The sequence below is a fragment of the Capsicum annuum genome, chromosome 8, assembly GCF_002878395.1.
Source record: "Capsicum annuum cultivar UCD-10X-F1 chromosome 8, UCD10Xv1.1, whole genome shotgun sequence".
NCBI classification, from domain to species: domain Eukaryota; kingdom Viridiplantae; phylum Streptophyta; class Magnoliopsida; order Solanales; family Solanaceae; genus Capsicum; species Capsicum annuum.
Genome location: NC_061118.1, coordinates 136504657 through 136524711, shown reverse-complemented (window position 1 = coordinate 136524711; position 20055 = coordinate 136504657). Strand labels below are relative to the sequence as shown.

Genomic DNA, 20055 nt, shown 5'->3' with positions numbered 1-20055 from the left:
ACAAATGTACTGGCTGATACCTTATTAAAAGGTTGAGAATATATATATATATATATGGAATTAAGTTTCAAATAAATAAAACAACATTGACAAAATAATTCATTTAGTACTGCGAGCTCAACGAAAGAGGTTTCCATAGCGATTAGGCAGTTCGTTTGAAAATTCGATGTTCAACGCATGTATTCAGTTTGCACCAAAGTTTTCATCCGTAATATTGAAGACAATAAATTCAGTGCAATTGTAACTACAATTGACTACACCGTCAGTTTCTACACAGGTACTCAGTTTTTTCTTTAATTTTTTAATAACGGACTACTCCGATTCACTTGCCCCATAAATAACAGTAATAATATACATACTAACATAAAAATATTCATAGAGGCCTATTTTGTATGTTCTTTTCATTTCAAGGAGATTGTTAGATATATAAAAGAAGGAAATTCCTCAGTTGAATGTTGATCATAGTCCACTGGGAGAAGAAAACATACACCAGTCACCAGTATGGTAAAATCTAGGGAACATCTTGGCAGCTACAAACCATTAACATCTTCACCTACACATAATGCTAGCAAATTTTCCACAACTGGGTTATTCAAGACCTATAAACCAGAAGATATACAGCCTTACGAGGTCTTAATGCACCTCAAGGGAAGTATGAACGGCTGATAGAAGCACCTGCCGACATCTCACTTCAGAAGCATGATAAGTTGACCAACCAGTTTACACACTGCAGAATAATATCTTCGTCTTCCATTTAAAGGGAAGGAATTGAGTAGAAAGAAACAAATACCAAAACGTAAAACAGCCAAGACACAGTAGAAGATAACTTCCCGTGTTGTAGCTCAGCAAACAATGGACGACAATGGGTCATCTTACTATAAAAATTCTTTCAGGCGAGGCATTAATGCAATATTTCCCTGGTGAGCCATAAGCTCTTACCGATAGGTCACAGAAGTTTACATAGCTTGTAAAAGCTTCCAGGTAAAAGCACAAATAACATCACGACAAATTATAACAGCACCCAGCTGCACAAAAAACATAAATGAAGACATTCTATACATATTCAAGCATGGCAAAAAAAAAGAGGTTCACCGACTTTCTTTGTCATCTTGGTTTCACTCTCTACAAGAAATGTACACAAGAACCATTAAATGCGTATGGACTAAAAGGAACAATGTGTGAAAACTAAGTGTTGAAGAAACAGTCAGAACAAACAATAGAAGCTTGATTACTAAATAGATGTGAGAATTATATTGAAGTAAAAAAGATGCAGAAACCAGTCACTGTCACATGCTCCCAGCTCTGCCAGGAGTGGTTTTGGAAGGTTTGAACTTTGAAATGTCAACAAGGTCTCCGAATAGTTTATCCTCTGGCTTTGAGGGTTTTCCAGATGGTACGTACGAAGGAGTTGAAACTGGATAGGACGAATTATTTAGGACACCCTCATCCCTCACGGAGAGCCCAGACATTCTCTGATTAAGAAACTGGGTGTTCTGTGCTTGGGCATAACCATAGCCATAACCAGCCATTTGGTTACCATACATTTGTTGTTGGGCATACATATAAGCCATGTGCCCAGGTGGCATTTGTTGCGGAAACATACCCATTGATTGCCCACCTTGGATTGATTGAGGAAGCAAGCCCACCATCTGATTGTTTTGCATAGCCTGGTTCATCATGGCAGGCTGTCCACCAGTGATCGGTTGCGCATACATACCATGAACATGTGAACCACCAGCCAATTGTTGGCTGTTAGCTGCCATCAGCTGGGTATTTTGCATTGATAAAGCATTTGAACTACCAGACATTAGCTGATTGTTGTGCATTGGTGGAGCATGTGGACTACCTGGCAACTGATTACTTTGCATCGGTTGAGCATGAGGATTCCCAGCTATTTGGCCATTCTCTGCTGCCTCAGCTTCCCATGGAGGAGGTGGAAAAGCACTGTTTTGGCCACCTAACCAGAAATTGGACAAGCTCTATGTGAGTAATCATTCAGAAACTGAATGAACAAGAGGTCGTACAATTCAGGCAATACATATGACCTGTTCAGAAATTGGGTTTTACACATGAGCACACCAAATTCAAACACACACTGTACTTCAGCATATCCCTGTTTAACGCTTCACTAATATAACTAATGGTCGCCAGGTCTTTTCAGTTAATACAGATAAATTCTGAGGAAGAATTCAAACTAGCTAACAGAATAAACATTTCTATAGAACTTTATATTCGAACAGAATGAATGCAGATTTTTTTTTTTTTGGAGGTAAAACAGAAAGCATGCAGAAGGACAAAGAAATGCACCATAAACTGGAGAAGCTGACTGCTGTTGCTGTGATATCTGTTCGTTCCAGGCCGCATTAGAGCTTTGTGTGTATGTTGTTCCAGGGACACTTCCATTTGGGTACAAAGCTGGCTGGGGAGAATTGAAACTCTGTTGCCGAAATTGAGGGGACGAAGGATGTGTCTGGCCAGCTGAATATGGAGATTGTGAGTTGCTGGGTGATGAAAACATGTCAACAAGAGCAAGGGCATTCTGCTGTGAAACAGGACTTGCAGGCTGAGGTTCTCCACCAACAGGAACAAGGGCCAGGACATTCTCAGGTGTAGGCGAGCTGAAGTCATCTCCACTTAGAAGATCGATTTTCGGGTCAACTTTTGTTGTTGTTGTTGATGGACTGCTAGCTGATGGAGGAGCAGGAAGAAGCAACTGTGTCCCTAAGCTAGCACTTGATGTAGATCTGGAAAAAACACCACGTGACTTAAATGAAAAAGATTGCTTCACATCTGACTACGACTCAAAACCTAAAATGAATACCCAGAATTTTTTCTATCATATTCCCTGCTCTTTGGGGGAAGGGGAAGGGATTTGCTTATTTAAAGTACAAGCACCTAGCACTGAATAGGAAAATTCTACATCTCAAAGAAAAAGTCCTATACTTCCATCGATGTTGTAATAGCAGAGGACTTTTGAACCTTGATAAAATCCTAATCCAGTTGATAATAATTTTAAGGTCACTCATTTTAGGCAATAACAATTTAACATTTCAATCTAGAAAATCCATGTATACTACTTGAGGTCAAATAAGAATACGCTACAAATAATAGTTATTAGTTTACCCTTGGTCTGGTTGTTTGCTGTTTCCGGTATCAATAAGCGGAGCATCAACATTTACAAGAGGTTGAGATGGTTCTGATTTTGGTTTTTCCACTTTAACAGAAGTTCCGGAAGCAATAGCTTCATGCTTGGCCAATACACGCTGCAACTCATCATTCAGCGCTAGCCCTTGGCAGAGCAGTGATTCATCCCTGCATCAGGTAAATGTAAGGATCCCACAGGAATCACAACCAAATGCTCCATAATAAAGACAGCAGAGCAGGGTGGAAATGTAGCAAGACTCGGAATAAGAATAAGAGATTCGATTTAAGTTCTAATATCATGGCCAGTCCAGCAAATTTGTAATGCTTGATAAAATATTGCATTACTAGAACTTCTACTGCAAAAACAAGGACAAGAGATGGCATAGAAACGATTAGCCTTTACTTCTCTTCTTCCCAACAATGACTTACCCACATGAAATAAGTCAGAAGTTTCAACAAATTATTTAGAGTTACCCTCTTTCACTAGAAAAAGGAATTCTCACCTGTGCGACTCATAAATAAATAAAAGAGTCTATTACTTCAGCATGACAAGAAAGAAAAGACGCTGATCAATAAATTCAGAAGACCCCCCGCTCTCAGTTTACCCGACAGAGAATCCCAAATTGCAAATGCAAACAGTGGGCAATACTCTATTAACTAATTCATAACCTATAGTCTTACTGCTAAAAGTTAAAATTATTCCAGACCATCTGAAGCAAGCAACAATCAAAACAAACTTTGACTACTTGAAGAGTCCACGTCAACAGGGCTCAAGCGTTCACTCTCTAAAGAACATCATGCTACAGAGCGTTAATGAGAATGCTTGTCTCACTTACCGAAACAATGGCCAAAACTTTCCAAGTTTCAATCAGAACCATCCAATAAATTTGAAAATCATGTATCAAATATCGAAGAATAATTTTGACAGATTGTCAAGAAAACTACACACTTTTTAATAAAAACGAGAAATGTTGATAACCGACAAAATATCCAAAAGCTAAGCTCCTGCTGGTCTTAATTTTTTTTTCCCTCCATTTTTTAGATAATTAGATTACATCCTTCCGTCTTCTGCTCCTTCTGCTGACATCATCATGCACATTCGGCCACTATCTAAAGAGACTGCAACTGCTTTCACTCCTAGCTTCAGAAGAGACACCATTTACCAACTTTCACTTACAAAGGCTAGATAAAAGAATAAAGTTCTGTCCTACCATTCAACAAGGTCAGCATCATTACAGAAATAATGTTTCTTAGATCAACAGTGGAACCCCTATGCTGTTGTTATTACTAAGAGAGTGCAACTACCTTGGGCTAGCGAAACGTTCAAACCATTAAGCACAAGTCCAATCAGTGACAAATTTCACAGGAAAAGGTGTGTCATTGACAACAACACAATCTCACACCATAATGCAAGCAGATTTTTCGGCCCCAGATAATATGCTTATTACACGTACTTCTATCTCAACATCTTCAAAAACTCACTTACAAAAGCAGATAGGAGAAGCTAGAGATGGAAAAAATCAGTTCAATCTTAGTGTTAATAGCTTTAAGGACAACTCTGTCATTTTAATATAAATAGTGCTTATTAGAACATATTTACCAAACACAACAATGGCTTACTTTCAGCTTCAGCACTTCTAACCAAACACATAACTGCATCTTTTTAAAATTCAGTTCCAATACTTCAAAAGTGCTTAACCTATTTTCTTATTCCGCTAATCCAAATGGGCTCTAAGCAATTAGAAATTTGGTAAAGGAAAGGTTAAGTCATTGAAAACTTAAAACATCGTCCTATTACCTAATCAAATTGGTTTTGAACTTGATTGACACGATTTTGGCTTCAAAATTTTCACTTAGTTATAGCTTTTCAAATCTGCATCCAAAATTTATTGTTCGAGTTTAGAAGTACATTTTCTTGCATTACATATAAAAAATTTTGTTTTCTTCATTAGTGCCTTTCCTCACAAACCCTCATGCTTTGATTATTATTTGCACTTAAAAGTCACATCAGGCCTTCAGACATTTTCTATACTTTAGCCTATTGTAAACCACTCAATTTATGAAGAGGCCATGAAATAATTGTTAAAAACCAGTTCCACCACTCCCACTTGTTGGATTCATGGTCACGTGACAGTTAAATTCAAGATTCCAAAAGACTATCAACACCATGTATCCAAACTAATTACGATATCAACATCTATGTCCTAGCAAGTGTGTTTGGCTTGTTTGTTTAAACTTCAAAGTTGAATTAACTGACACCCTGTTAGAGACGCCATTAACTTCTTAAGAGGATGTTGTGGACTACTGGTATTCTATAGAATAACAACATGTGATAAGAGGTTTCTCTGCTTTCAAAACATCTAAACGGCCTAACTAAGTGTCTTTTGCTTTATTTGGTTCAGTTAACACAATTTTTCCCAGATTTGATTCTGAAGGTTTAGTTTTTTAGAGCTTCTGTTGAGCCCACAATATTCGGAAATCCAGGTAGGAGTTCGGACCATGAGTTGGATAAGATTTGGAAAAAGAAGAAGTAGCATTTGAAGTTAAAATGAAAAGGGTATTTGAAAATTGAAGTTGCATTTGAACATGTTTTTTTTTTTTTTTTTCTTGGGGGGGAGGGGGGGAAATGGCAGTATTTTTCTATATATCCACAGGTATAGCACATCAAAATATGTAGTCCCCCTTCAAAAGTACTACAAACTTACATAATTTCAGCAGTTTGTACCTCCTATGAATAATCTATAACATCAAAAATATACGCAAAACATCATCTTAAACTGTCCACTTAAATTCCTGTAGACTGCTCTGTTTATCTTAAACTCCTGTAGACTGCTCTGTTTATCTTCAAAACATCTTCAGTTCCTTTCCTTCCAAACTGTCCACTTAAAGTTGCGTCTGGACATGTATTTCATTTGAAGAGATGTTGAAGTTTCGAGAATGAAAAAAAAACTTACTTTGAAACCCTCGTTTGCAACACTTCTCTCAAACTTGAAAACTAACTTCAAGTTGGAGTAGGAGTTGGAAAATTGTAGGAGCAACAATTTGTTAAACAAACATTGATTTGAAAATATTTTTTGAAAAAAAAAAGAAGGAAAAATTTTAATATGTCCGAACAGAACCCTAATTTCCCCATCAGTTCCACTTAATCAATATGGATATAGTACCAACAAAAACTCAAAAAAAAAAAAAAAATTGACACTAGTAATGTTGTATTCCTCAGCATTAAGGTAAGTTGAAGACCTCCAAAAAGGTAGTAACAAGCTAAAACAAGAGATTAATTTCAGTAATCCTAAGAGATCAAACAAATGTTCAGCATTCTCTAACCCCAAAAAAATCTAAATTTTTGACAAATCTACCAAGATTTAGAGGAAAGCACTTAATGAGAAATAGTCTGAGTAAAACAAGGCCTTACGTAGTTGAGTTTACGAGGTGTACTACTCTTTGTTTGTAGGTACGACATTGTTCCACCAAATCAACAATCACCTCTTGTTTCAGCCCCTGTAAGCCGAAAAGTAAATACATATCGCAGTGAACAAAGAGCGTCCACTCAGCAAAAAACAGATAATATTTCAGCACAAAAGAAAAACTATAACAAATTTAGGAAATTTCAACACCAAATATCCCGTGTTCTACTTAGAGGTAAATATTTCTGGAAGGTGCAACTATGAGAGTTGACGACAATACACCGCGACATTTTTACCCTTCCCAATTTGCATTAGAGTAAGAATATCTTAATGTTGAATAATACCCACAAAACATGCTACAAGCAAGACGCTACCTCTTTGTTTTCAGGATCTAATGCACTCAGCATTTCAGCAAGGACATCCATGATACCACGTGCATTCTGGATCTCCGTCAAGCTAGCAACACAAAAAAAAAAAAAGAAAATGGGCATTAACTACCACAGCAAGCCTAGCAGCTGAAAGATAAGCGGTACAGGTATTAAATGCCATTCGCCAGCAGCTGCAAATCATTCATCTAGCTTCCCTTTACCAAACAGAAAGGCATCTTCCAACATAAAAATATAATATGGTGCGTGGAAAGGAGGAGGCGAGGGGGGTTTTGATATAAGAGTCTCTGTTTCAGAAGTTTAGCAGCAGAGTCAACCTCAAATAACGCTCACAAGATCTTACCAGAAACAGGTTATAACAATTAGTCAATTACAATATATTAACATTAGAAGGACAACATAAATGAGTTCAAATAAGTCTAAACAACTAACATCAGCCTAGATATGATAATGCATCTCAGAAGAGAGATATCAACACAAATCAGAGACATATAACATATCTAAACAACTAACATCAAGCTTAGATATGATAATGCATCACAGAAGAAAGATACCAACACAAATCAAAGACATATATCCATATCAAATATAACAACAACAAACCCAGTGTATTCCCACCTAGTGGGGTCTGGGGGGGTAAGATGTACGCAGTCCATACCTCTACCTCTAAAGAAGTAGAAAGACTGTTTCCGATAGACCCCCGGCTCAAGTCACGAGATACCACACAAACTCATAGTAAAGCACAGAACTAGATTACATAACATAAATACGGCACCCATAAGTATTAGAAAACAGAGGAAAGCACACAGATTCGTAATAAAACATGGAACACGGAATCATAACAGGAATAAAACCCCCACCAAGTAATTCCCTACACTAGCGACCCAAACCGGCCCTAGTCTTCTGCCCTAATTAGCATTTCAAATATAAATGCTGAAATAAAAAGAAGACGTGATAATGGATATTCAGATATACGTTATTGTTTCTATTTACAGATGAGCAATTAATCTTTGATTGCGTAACCAAAAATCTGGATATCAGTATGTCACAACTCACAAAATACATCAAAATGAAGAAAACTAGTATGATTTGCGAAGTAGCCGGAGATTATTGATCCTAAAACTCCATTAGTGATCCTACAGTGTACCTGCTATGATCCTACCACTTTTCAATTCTACCAGATATTTGGATCAACTCAACGAAAATGGATCAAGATCCTTGGCAGATATTGCACAAAAAGGAAGATATATACCAGCAACCAGTCCTAAGGTTATTCACCAGTTACATTTTGGCAATAGAGTATCATTGCTGATGGAGGAAATTAATACTAAGTTCTCTTCAATTCTTTATTACATTGTCATCAGATTGATGGCTCCCCATTGTCATTGGACATGTACATTTGTATCACCTGCCTAAATTTACATTTGGTTGAGGCATTGAGCTCAAACATCAAAATATGTCAAGGCTTGCACAAAGAAATCACTCATCAAAAAAGTTGTGCAGGGACAAGTAGGAGAATACGAGAAGTATTCGCAAAAACTGGCTCTCCATTCTCGCTTTTGAACATCAATTATATTAACTGCACCTGCTGACAGCTCCGCAACAGGACAAGAAAAAGGAGGAAAGAAATCATAGTAAATAACTTACTAAGTCTAACTTCTTTCAAGAGTTAGAAATAAAAGATTCACCTTAAGGCTGGGTATTCAGCCTCTGCGGAAGACTCAGCTGCTTCCTGACCAGATTCAGGATTCCGGAGATTCTGTGGGTATGACGCCAGCGGATGTGTTTGTGGGGGTGTGAACACGGGGGCTGATTTCTCTGATCTATGAGGGAATACAGCTCCAATGCGCTGAAACGTCAAACAGTATGTTAAAACTCCATTTTGAGGAGAAACAAAATGCTAAAGGAATGACATGCATGAAAACTTGAATGAACAAAATACGTGCGGTGGAAGCTGGAAGTTTGGTTCAATAAGCGCCTTAATTGGAACTTTAGCAATCATTGAACTGTTTGGTGATATGAATTCCTCCAACAAGTGCTATGCAGCAACTCGACCCCAGACTAATTAGCAGCTGATTGGATGATATGCTAGAAAACTGAACTATCACCCACTGACCCAGTTTCTTTCATAATTGTTTTTTGAAACCAGTAACTTGTTTCTTTTCTTCTTTTTTGATGGGTAAAAATTTTTATTCAGGAGGTACCAAGATGGTACAAGACCAAGTACAAGACAAAGCAACAACATCTCCACATACATACAGCATATTCCCCCTTAAAAGATTCAGAAAATCCAAATATTGGTCCGTCCATCCTATCTAGATTACTGCTATAACACACACACACAAAAAAAAAGGTTTTTGATACATCTATTTTTAACGCTAGCAATCTGTGGTCTTTTCCCCTCAAAGCATGTCTTGTTCCTTTCCAGCCAAACAGTCCATAAAATGCAAATGGGAATAGTCCTTCATATTTGTTTCGTACTTCTCTTTACCTTTTGAGCTTGTTTCTTTTCTTAATTGTTTTGATTAATAAAGAGATGAATAACTATTACATGCAGCTACACAATTAAAACCAATAACAGTAGAAGAATTACCAGCAACTCTTGGTATGCGCCATAAAATTGTGGATATCTTGCCCTTGGTCCTCCAAATGCTTCTTGCCACGTGTCTATCAAAATTAATACTTTTTCCTTGACATGCAAGTCAGGTTGCTGTTACAAAATAGTACATAAAGATGCCTTAACTTTGTGAAGAAAGAAAAAGGTTCAAAGAAGACATAAGGGAGTTTGACAGTCAGCAAGACGTCACCTTCTTCTTTACAATTTTCACCATCTCATGAAGGAGATCTTTCTCAGCAACATGCATATGGACAATATCCCCACAATTCTTCACAATTGTTTCTAACAACTGAAAAATGGGAACTCAAATTATTATGTCCAATCAACTTATTGATTTGATAGGCTGGAGTTCTGAGTTAAAAGAATGTTAAAGCAACAGTGGATCAATTTTGATATTCCTTCATGAATTTTAGAATCTTCTTTTTAATCAAGTAAAAGATTTCATTGATAATATCAAGGTCATCTTGGCCATATACAAGAGGTATATCAGACACCCAAACAAAGCAGCTCAGACTACACTCAAAGGAGATTAATACTTATTTGGCTTCCTACAAACGAAAGTTGTGCTTGGCTTGGGGAAAGCTTAATATCATCCAAACCCAACTACAGGGGCAGGTTCTGATTTCTGAATACTGATTTGTTTGAGGAGGAGAGGCAGGGGGTGATGGAGGTTGAGAACTGGAGTAACATTGAGGAGCAAGTTCTTAGACAGAAAGATAGAGCTATCTGGATAGAATGTGGTGACTCTATACAAGCTATTTCCACGCACAATGGAAGATTAGATCCTCTAATAATACTATCACATCCATATATACTGAGGCAGGAGTGAAGCTCACAGACCCTCTGCGGGTTGAACAAGAGTTTATCTCAATTTTTCTGGATTAATGGGTGCAAACTCTACTGACATGCCTTGTTTGAACTCTATGATTATTAAGTCAGGAGTCCGTTTGGCAGTTTGACAGTACAACAACAGAAAGAACTGATCAAAGAGTTGTCTGATATTGAGATTCTAGAAGCTATAAGGCAATGCCAAGAGGTAAGGCCCCTGGGGTGGATGGTTTTCCTATAGAATTCTTTATAAGAAACTGGGATTTGGTTAAAGATGATGTCCTAGCTGCTGTGGAACACTTCTTTCAGACTGGAAAGCTTTGGCCTACTATAAATGTCACAGCTATCACTTTAATCCCAAAGATCCTGTACCCTACAAAGGTCAAGGACTATATGCTTATTGCATATTGAACCACACTATACAAGATCATTTCTAAGGTGATCACCAGAAGACTCAAGAATCTTATATTTCAGGCCTGGTTGGATGCTCTCAATCAGCTTTTACTGAAGGGAGAAGTATAATTGATAACATTTTGCTGAGTTATGAGATTGTAAGGCTACAGCAAAAAATGGCTCTCTGCTAGGTGTATACTTAAGGTGGACTCGAGGAAAGCTTATGACACTTTGGAGTGGAGCTTCCTTCATAAATTGTTAGTTGATATGGGTTTTCCTGCCAGATTTATCCAGTGGATCATGGAGTGCATCTCCACTGTTTCTTATTCCTTGTTGATTAATGGAGGTCTAACAGCCCCTCTTGCAGCTAAAAGAGGAATAAGGCAAGGAGATCTATGTATCCTTACCTTTTTGTCCTTTCAATGGAATATCTGGGGAGAGAAATGAAACAAATGATTGAGAATAGAGACTTCAATTTTCATCCCAAATGTTGGAAACTGGGGAGCACTCACATCTGCTTTGCAGATGATCTTTTAATATATTATCGAGCTGACTTACTCTCTGTGCAATTGTTAAATGGTGCTTTCATGAAATTCTCTAAGGCCTAGGGGCTGCAGGCCAAGCTTGATAAAAGCTCACCCTACATTGTTGGTGTTGCTGATCATACAAAGAAAGGAAATTCTGAATGAATTGGGATTCATTGAAGGGACTCTCCCCTTCAAATACTTAGGAATTTCTTTAGTTTCAAAGAAGTTGAATGTTGCTCAGTCTATGCCATTGAAAGAGAAAATTACCGTCAAGACTACTTGTTGACTGCAAAATGCTATCTTATGCAGGAAGGGTGCATGACCCTAGATAGAAGAGTGTGGAGGAAGCAGATCATGGGAAGGTTAGTAGGATGGTATGCATCCTTGTTATTAGTTCTAGTATATAGTGATAGTTTTGTTTTAAATCGTTGGTGAGATCTGTTATTTTGAATTGTTCGTTTGCAGTATTACTTGGTGGTAGTTTTGTTTATGTTTTTATTTGCTATGTTAAATATTTGTTGTATCTTGTTCCTTTACCATTTCTACATGAACTTCTTTTATTTTGAGCAAGAGGTCTATCGGAAACAGCTTCTCTATCTCACCTCCGAGGTAGTGGCATGGACTGCGTACACTTATCCTCCCCAGACCCTACTATGTGGGAATATACTGGGTATGTCGTTATGCAGGAAGGGTGCAGCTCATAAAGTCAGTCCTCTTTGGTGTACAAGCTTACTGGGCACAGATGTTTCTCATGGCTAAGAGAGTTATTAAGACCATTGAACAACTCTATAGAGCTTTTCTATGGGCTGGTTCTGTATCAGTATCCAAGATGGCCTTGGTTTCTTGGGACTCAGTATGCAAACCTCTGGCTGCTGGTGGATTAAATATTACTAATCTATGTATGTGGAATAGAGCAGATATACTCGAGCAATTGTGGAATGTGACTAGGCAGAAAGAATGTCTGTGGATCCAATGGATACATGGATATTCCATAAAAACTAGACTTATAGAATCAGTCCTAATACTCAAGAATGTTTCTTGGGCAGTGACGAAGATATTGGAGGCTAGGGAGTGGATTATACAAAGTCAAGTCGTGCCTGGTGATTTGCAAACAGTGTTTTCAAAGGAGATGCAGGGGGAAAAGTTCTCTATACATAAGATGTACACCTATCTGGTACCTCAATATCCCAAGGCTGCTTGGAAGAATCTTACTATGCAGACAGGATTCAGCCTAGGTTCAAATTTATACTATGGCTAGCTGTGCAAAAGAGGCTGGCAATTGTGGATAGATTGCTCAAGTTTGGCATCCAGATTCCTATAGATTGTATCTTTTGTGGTCAAACTTTGGAATCATTTGATCATCTGTTCTTCGAATGTGCTATGACTAGAGCTATGTGGCATCGCTTGTGTGTGTGCTTGGGATTCCAAAGACCTATCCTCGACTGGAACTCTGAGGTACATTGGGTAAACGCACTTGCAAAGAAGCAAACTGGATTAGCAGAAGTCTCTACGGTTGCTTTTGCTATGATTGTTGCAATGATATGGAGAGAGGAACAACTGCAGATTTCTACATAGAAGGATGGAAGCTGACAAGGTATTGAAAGAGGTGGTTCAACATATTCACATTCGAGGAAGAACCATAGCTAAGTGGCAGCCTACACTCCAAAGATTAGATGTGTATCCTTGTTATAGAGTGCTTGTATCTAGTGTTAGTCCTAAACTGCTTGTTTTCTTTCCATGCTTTAGTTAGAAGCAGGTTAGTGATAGGAAATTAGAGGTAGCAGTTAGTCCTAGACTGCACTGTTATGGTTGTAAATATATTTTTGGTCACTAGTGAAAGAAATACAGTTAACCAAACAAAATTGTAGAATTTCCATGACTCTACTAAACCATGATATCCTTACCCACTAGATCTTAACAGAAAGGGAAAACAGTGTATGAATCCAATTGTGGTGGTACAGACAACTGAAAGGAATCCTGTTCAATTCTAGAAACCCAACCAAATGGTAAAGCTTTCTTTATTTTAACGCATCACAAGAGCTCAACCAGATGCATAAGAGCAAGGAGTGCATTAATTAGATAACTTGTAATAGTTGAACGTGATTGAGAGGGGCATTCATATAAAAGTGAGAATGATTAAGCGTGGAAAATAAATTACTTGACCTTAGTTTCAAATTACGACTGCTTTTTCTTGAGTCGGGGGTCTATCGGAAACAGCCTCTCTACATCACCCCTGAGGTAGTGGTACAGACGGCATACACTCACACTCTACCCTGCCAAACCCCACTTTATGGGAATACACTGGGCATGTTGTTGTCGTCGTCATAGTTACAAACATTAAGTGAAATCAAGATTCCAGCCTTCTTCATCGATCAATTATTTCCTATTCCTGAAACTTTTCTTTCCTAGTATTAAATTGGCTTACTTAGAAAATTTCATAGTAGTAGAAAATGACAAACATAAATCGATTTATCATATAGTGGTTTCAGAACAATTTGGTTCTGTACAGAAACCAACACACACACACACACACACCCCACCACCACCACCCCCGGGTAATGAACAATATTTACTATAATTTGACCTCTTTTTGTGAATTTAGTCATCCAACCCTAAGCTTTAAGGAGATGGGTCAAGTAGCTCGAGATCATACTGGAAACCTTTACACAACCAATAAGATATAAGTACAGCATTCTTCAACACCTTCTGCATGTAGATTTTTTCCCATTTTCCAGAAGGAGAGAGAAAGGAGGTTCGTCAGTAGCAGGCCTAGAATCGAGGGAGAACAATTAAGGTTCAACAGGTAATGCTCCATGAGTTCAGATGAGGGATTGAAAAGCCCATATTTATCAAACATAAAGATAATAAGTAACTGTGGAAAGGGGCTCACCAAAGTTTCACTCAGTTACCAGGCTAAAGAATCTAAGCATTCAACTCAAAACCTTAGCAATGGGTGAAGTAACTCGGGATCATATAAACCTTTTTGGAAGGTGGAAACCTTAACACAACCTGTTAGGGACAACTGTAGCATTCTCTAACTGTTGTGAGTTCATTGCAAGTTCGGCTAGTTCCATACTAGGGTTATATCGATAAGGTAACAACCACTAAATAAAGCAAGAGAATTCTCAAGGACAAGGACAAAGCCTTAGTACTGAGAGAGCACTCTAGAGCCAAAATGTACAACAATATAAATAATATCTTTAACCATTCTACTCGTAGATGAGCATTGGCATTCAAACATCCTTTCGTAACTTCCTTACAAGAACCATTTAAACATCTTTTTTTATTATGGTGGTGTTCAGGGCAGCTTGTGTACATCCGACTAGTTTCACAGAGTACCTGCTACCACCCGACAGCACGGGTACCAAGTAACTCTGTCCACTAAGACTTAGGCAGATGAGAAGAAATCATCTAGTGCTTTTTGCCTCCGCTGAACGTGAACTGAGAACTCATGGTTCTCCATTTTATAGACCACTAGGCAACATTTTTGGGTGTAGGAACCATTAACTAAACATCCATATTTTCAACAGATAATCTAATAAACTACAAAATTAAGAAACCACTAAGCAATAAGCAAGCACAGGAAAAAGCAGTTTTGGGAAATGCAACCTTATGTGTCACCAGAAAGAATAGACTTCATGTGTCATGGATCCTTAGTTTTGTCACAACATAATAAATCCCTTTGTTTCAATTTATTTGTCTTACTTTCATTTTTAATCTGTTTTGAAAAGAATGTCTCTATTCTTTGGTGGAAACTTTTTAATTTCGGTTCACTAATAGCTAATTTTTATTTTTATTTTTCAAAAGCTGCATGCTAGTAGCCGATTATATATTGCTTGAGATGCACAGGGTCATATATCACCACTCCACCTCAAGGATACTCCATTATAATGTATATGTGGTTTTAAAAAAAGAAAAAAGAAAAAAAAAAAGACAAAGATCATATAGCATACATAACCGTAACTATGGTTAACAAGAGAGAGAGAGAGAGAGAGAGAGAAATAATGAACATGAAATAGTTGAAGAAAAGAGGTAGCATAAATTTTACACCTGAGCATCTCCTACACAAAAGAAAGAATGACAAAGTAACACAAAAGTTCGAGGTCCATATGAATGATATTAAAGCATTAATTTTGACGGCTTTAGAAGCTTACTGTTAGAGCAAGAAGTTGGACTTTGGGATTCTTACTACCAAGACGTCTTTTGATTCCCTTCACGACATCTTTGGCTTGCCTGGTAAACCCAAAAGGAACATAAATATCAATAACGACTTTAAACAATTCAAAGGTAAAAGCACATACCCGTATTGACAAGCCAATAACACTAGAAAAATTAAAGAGAAAAAAAAAATAAGAGGAAAAGGGAGATTTAGTGAGCACTACTACATGATGCAATTGCAATCTAGTTCATTGGATTTCTATTTGATGTGTTTCTTTACAGGGAAAGGTAAAGCTATATATTATTAACACTCCCAAGCACCACAGATGTGAAATGTTACAGAAATTATTTACTAAAGGCCAAGATCACACTGCCAGTTAACCAAAAGAGATAAGAAAATGTGCCATTTATTTTATACCATTCACGGGTTCTTGTTTTGACCAACAAAACAAAAAATGTAAGTACCAGAACTTGAGTTGACACACAGAAAGCCATCTTTTTCAAAGCATCTTCAATTCCTTTTTTCACAATACCCAGATTTCCATCTAATGAACGTAAAGTTTGTCCTCAATTGGAGTGATAAAATTATAAACTGTGCATATGGGGTGAAACTCCCTGGAAACCAGAGAAGGGACTCCAAACATGGAACACGTGTACTGCAGGTATAGCTAAAGGACAGATTTAATCATTTGAACAGGCTGCGCTGTCAGATGGAATCAAAATTCTTTTTTGTTTGTTTGTTCGGGATAGGAAGTTTGTCAGGTGCACTCACAGTTAAATGGGCGAACTTAAGATCAAATCAATGCTCTTCATTAAGTTAGTCCACCTTGTTTAGGCGAGGTATGAAAAAAGAAAAGACTTGTTGAGAATGCAAGTAATTTGAAGTAAATTGTTGATACCAACGAAGTCATTGATACTTGAATGCTTAATGGTAAAATGTTCTTGTTAGTTTATTTTCTTTAACGATAAGTAAAATTTTAAGTTTGAGGGGGTTGATAAGTTGGGAACTAACGTTTTTTACTTGAATTGTAGTTTCTACGTAAAGGTTTAACAGCATAACTAACTTATTTTGTTGGTTTCAGGTCTATGAACTGAAAAGGAACAAAAGACGAAGCATTGTGTTAAAAAGATTGAAGGGAGACTAAGTTTAGAGGAAAAAGTTGAAAAACCAGAGAATTGAAAAATGAACTAAAGGGCAAAACATGGAGACAATTTCTGCTCGTCTCCGAGACTGAAAGGAATCACACAGGAACAACATGCTGATCCAGTCCACAATTCCAATCGTGTGGTTGATGATGACATGAAGTTCTGAACTTAAGACAAAATGGACAAACGTGGAGATGATTGCCAAAAGCAATTGGTCTTAAATCCACAGAGCAAAATTATATATTAAATCCTCATAGAAAAACTTATGTCTATAAACAAGCAAGGTACAAATAAAAGTAAGTTTAGCATTCGTCTCCCAAAAAAAAAGTAAGTTTAGCATTTGTCTCCCAAAAAAAGAAAGTTTAGCATCCAGCCATCCACAAAAATCATGGACTTGGCAGAGATTTACTGGTTTCTGGCATTCCTTAAGGATTAATAAAACGCTTTGTTTGGCTATATTTATTATCCACTGCCATCTTATCCAAGTCAGAACTCATGTAACTTCAAAAATTAATAGTGTTCTCAAACAAAACATTGGTTGGTTTGGTTTTGCTAAGATGCACGCCTCAATGGCATTTTCACTGACAATACAGTCAGAAAACATAATAAAAAGGATTCCTTTCTTGGGTTTGATAAGTAAAAATGATTGAACTTTTAGGATACTAGGACTAAAAGTCGACCCAAGGCAATAATCATAAGAATTCAATGGACTGGTAAGCCAACCATTTCAGTTTATGGATCAGCTATATCTCCTTGCACACATTATTGGCACAAGGAGAACATTAAATTGATTCTACACAATACATATGAACAACAGATTACACAACACTATTTTCAAACTCAATCAACAAAGAAAAGCCATGGACTGAAGAATTATCATTAATTTTCGGAGAAGCAGCTTGTCAGAGTTTTTAAGAAAAACAATGCATTACATAGCATAAGATACAAAGTAAAATGAACTTAGGACAACGAAGGGGCATTTCGATCATCATGACAACAGCTAAAAACTCACAAGAATATTTTACCCATGCAAATGAAATGCAAACCCTAAACTAGACTTCGACTACCCAAAAAGACTCATGCAATTAAACAAGCATGACACTAACGCTCACTGGTACACAGTGCAAAAATAATTTCATATCTGTCAACAGAACCATTCACTTCCTTTTGCATAATGTCACTTGTACTACCCTGACTTCCTAACCAAACATGATTTAACCTAATCAATATCGAATTAATATTCTTTTCAAGCAATTCTCAACAGAGGTACTAGTAGTTTCTTTTCTTTTGCTAAATAGCACAATTGGCATTATACTAAACATTCATCTAAAGTTTCAGCTAAGTCATCAACAACTCAACGAGCAACTAATTAAGTGCTACTCCCTCCATTCACTTTTACTTGCCACATTCACTTCACAAAGGTCAATTTAACTAATCTTCAGAGCTAAACCGAATTAGATTAATTTTAATATTTTAAATTTAAACTTAGCTGTTCGACAACTATACCAAAATACCATAGGCATAACACATAAGTATGCCCTTAAATTGGCTTCAGTTCGCATCTATGCCCTCAAACTTTGCATGTACAAAAATAGACCGTTAAATTTGTACACATTGAACAAGTAAACACACGCATCCTATGTGGCATCTATATGGCAATCTCACGTAAATTGCCATGTAGTACATGTGTGTCTACTCGTTCAACTTTATACGAGTTTAACAATCCACTTATGCACACCCAAAGTTGGGAGGGCATAAATGTGACCTGAAGCCAAATTAAAGTGCATATTTATGTATTATGCCAATAATATAAGTTGCAATCTTTCTCATATTAATAAGTTGAAAAAATAAATCCTAAAATGTTAGGTCAAAGTTGATACAATTTGATTCTCGATAAGTGAAACGTGACAGACAAGTAAAAGTGAACGGAGGGAGTACATCTAACTTGGAAATCCAGTTCTCAACTCAGTCTAAAGCACTGAAACACTTATACTGTCAACTCTCTGATAATTGATAAATCTCAAGTCACCTAAACCACCAAAAAAGAGAAAGTTTTAAACACACAAAAGTATAGAGAAAGAGAAGCATTACGCAGGATCGTGATTGCAAATATCGCAGATCTCGAGATTCATAGCCCAATCAGGACCTATTAGCATATCGCTCGTTGCTCTTTCCACCATTGAATTCACCATCCTTATACTATTTTTTCTTTTGTTACTTCCTCTTCAACTCCGACCGAAAATCTCCGGCGTCTTTACGATCAAAAATCACCGGTCAAATCTCCGGCGATATCAAATAAAAGATTCGCCGGCGATATTTATGAATCAAACAGTCTTCTAGAATTACACGGCACTCTCTTTTTCTTTTTCTCTCTCTTATCTGCGATCGCACCTTTTTTTATTTCCTTCCTAGTTTAATTTCTCAACGACCAATATGAATATTTTTCTATATTTGAAAATTTCTTTTTTGCATTTCAACTTTGACTAGAGGGAGTGCATGGATGACTTGTGTAAACCCTACAATAAATTTATTTTTTTATAAATATATTTTGTGTATCTTTAATAATAATGTTTGATAATGATAATGTCAAGGACAGTATACTCACATTTTTTACTGCATATTTATCATTTCTTATTAATGGAATATTAACAATTTTTTATTTGTCAAATTTAAATGGACTTAATCTTATATTATATCTAAAGTTTATTTAATATGTCAAAGTAAATTCTTTATAATCCAGTACATTATTATTTTAGAAAATTTAAAAAATCACAACTTAAAAATCTTAACTCCATTCTGTTTTATTTTTTAAATTTTGTTAGGCTAAATGGTATCAAATGAGTTATGTTGAGAAACAGATTATTTATTTACAAAAGGGAAAAGACATCGTTTTCACCCTAAATTATACTTAAAAAGTCGAAACCACACCTAAACTATACTAGTGACCTATTACACACCTAAACTATAAAAAAGTGAAACTATTTACACCCTATTAGGCTACCACCATTTGCATGTGGTATAGTGTTTTACATGCGCTGCCACATCAGCACCACGTCAGTAAGAAGTATCACTTTTTTATAGTTAAGGTGTGTAATAGGTCACTTATATAGTTTAGGTGTGGATTTGAATTTTCGACTATAGTTTGGGGTGAAAACGATGTCTTTTCCTTTAATGTTTTTAGCCGTTTACTTTTGTTATTTAATAGGCTGGACGCGCCTAAAATAAGTGTAACACACGCGCCTTAGAATGTGGATCCCGGGAAGTAATAATATCACTTTTTTATAATTAAAATATTTAATAGGTCATTAATATAATTTAAATATATCTTAAATTTTTCGGATATAATTTAAGGTGGAAATAATTTCTTTTCCCTTTATAAAATTGTAAAAGAGACAATTCAGCAAAGGAAGACTGTAATCAAAGCAGAAAAATTTTATTGATACAGCCTGTTT

The 20055-nt window shown here is 36.6% G+C and overlaps 1 protein-coding gene across 1 annotated transcript; it reads right to left on the bottom strand.

Annotated features, from left to right (window-relative positions):
• Positions 1-1039: 1039 nt before the first annotated feature.
• LOC107839129 (TOM1-like protein 9) lies at positions 1040-19073 on the bottom strand. The gene is made up of 10 exons (XM_016682496.2): positions 18695-19073; positions 15454-15532; positions 9742-9840; positions 9528-9644; positions 8623-8783; positions 6923-7004; positions 6557-6642; positions 3124-3312; positions 2308-2744; positions 1040-1957 (listed from the first exon to the last, which is right to left on the bottom strand). Exons 1-10 carry the CDS (start codon positions 18793-18795, stop codon positions 1287-1289), a joined length of 2022 nt encoding a protein of 673 aa, XP_016537982.1. The 5' UTR covers positions 18796-19073; the 3' UTR covers positions 1040-1286.
• Positions 19074-20055: the final 982 nt, after the last annotated feature.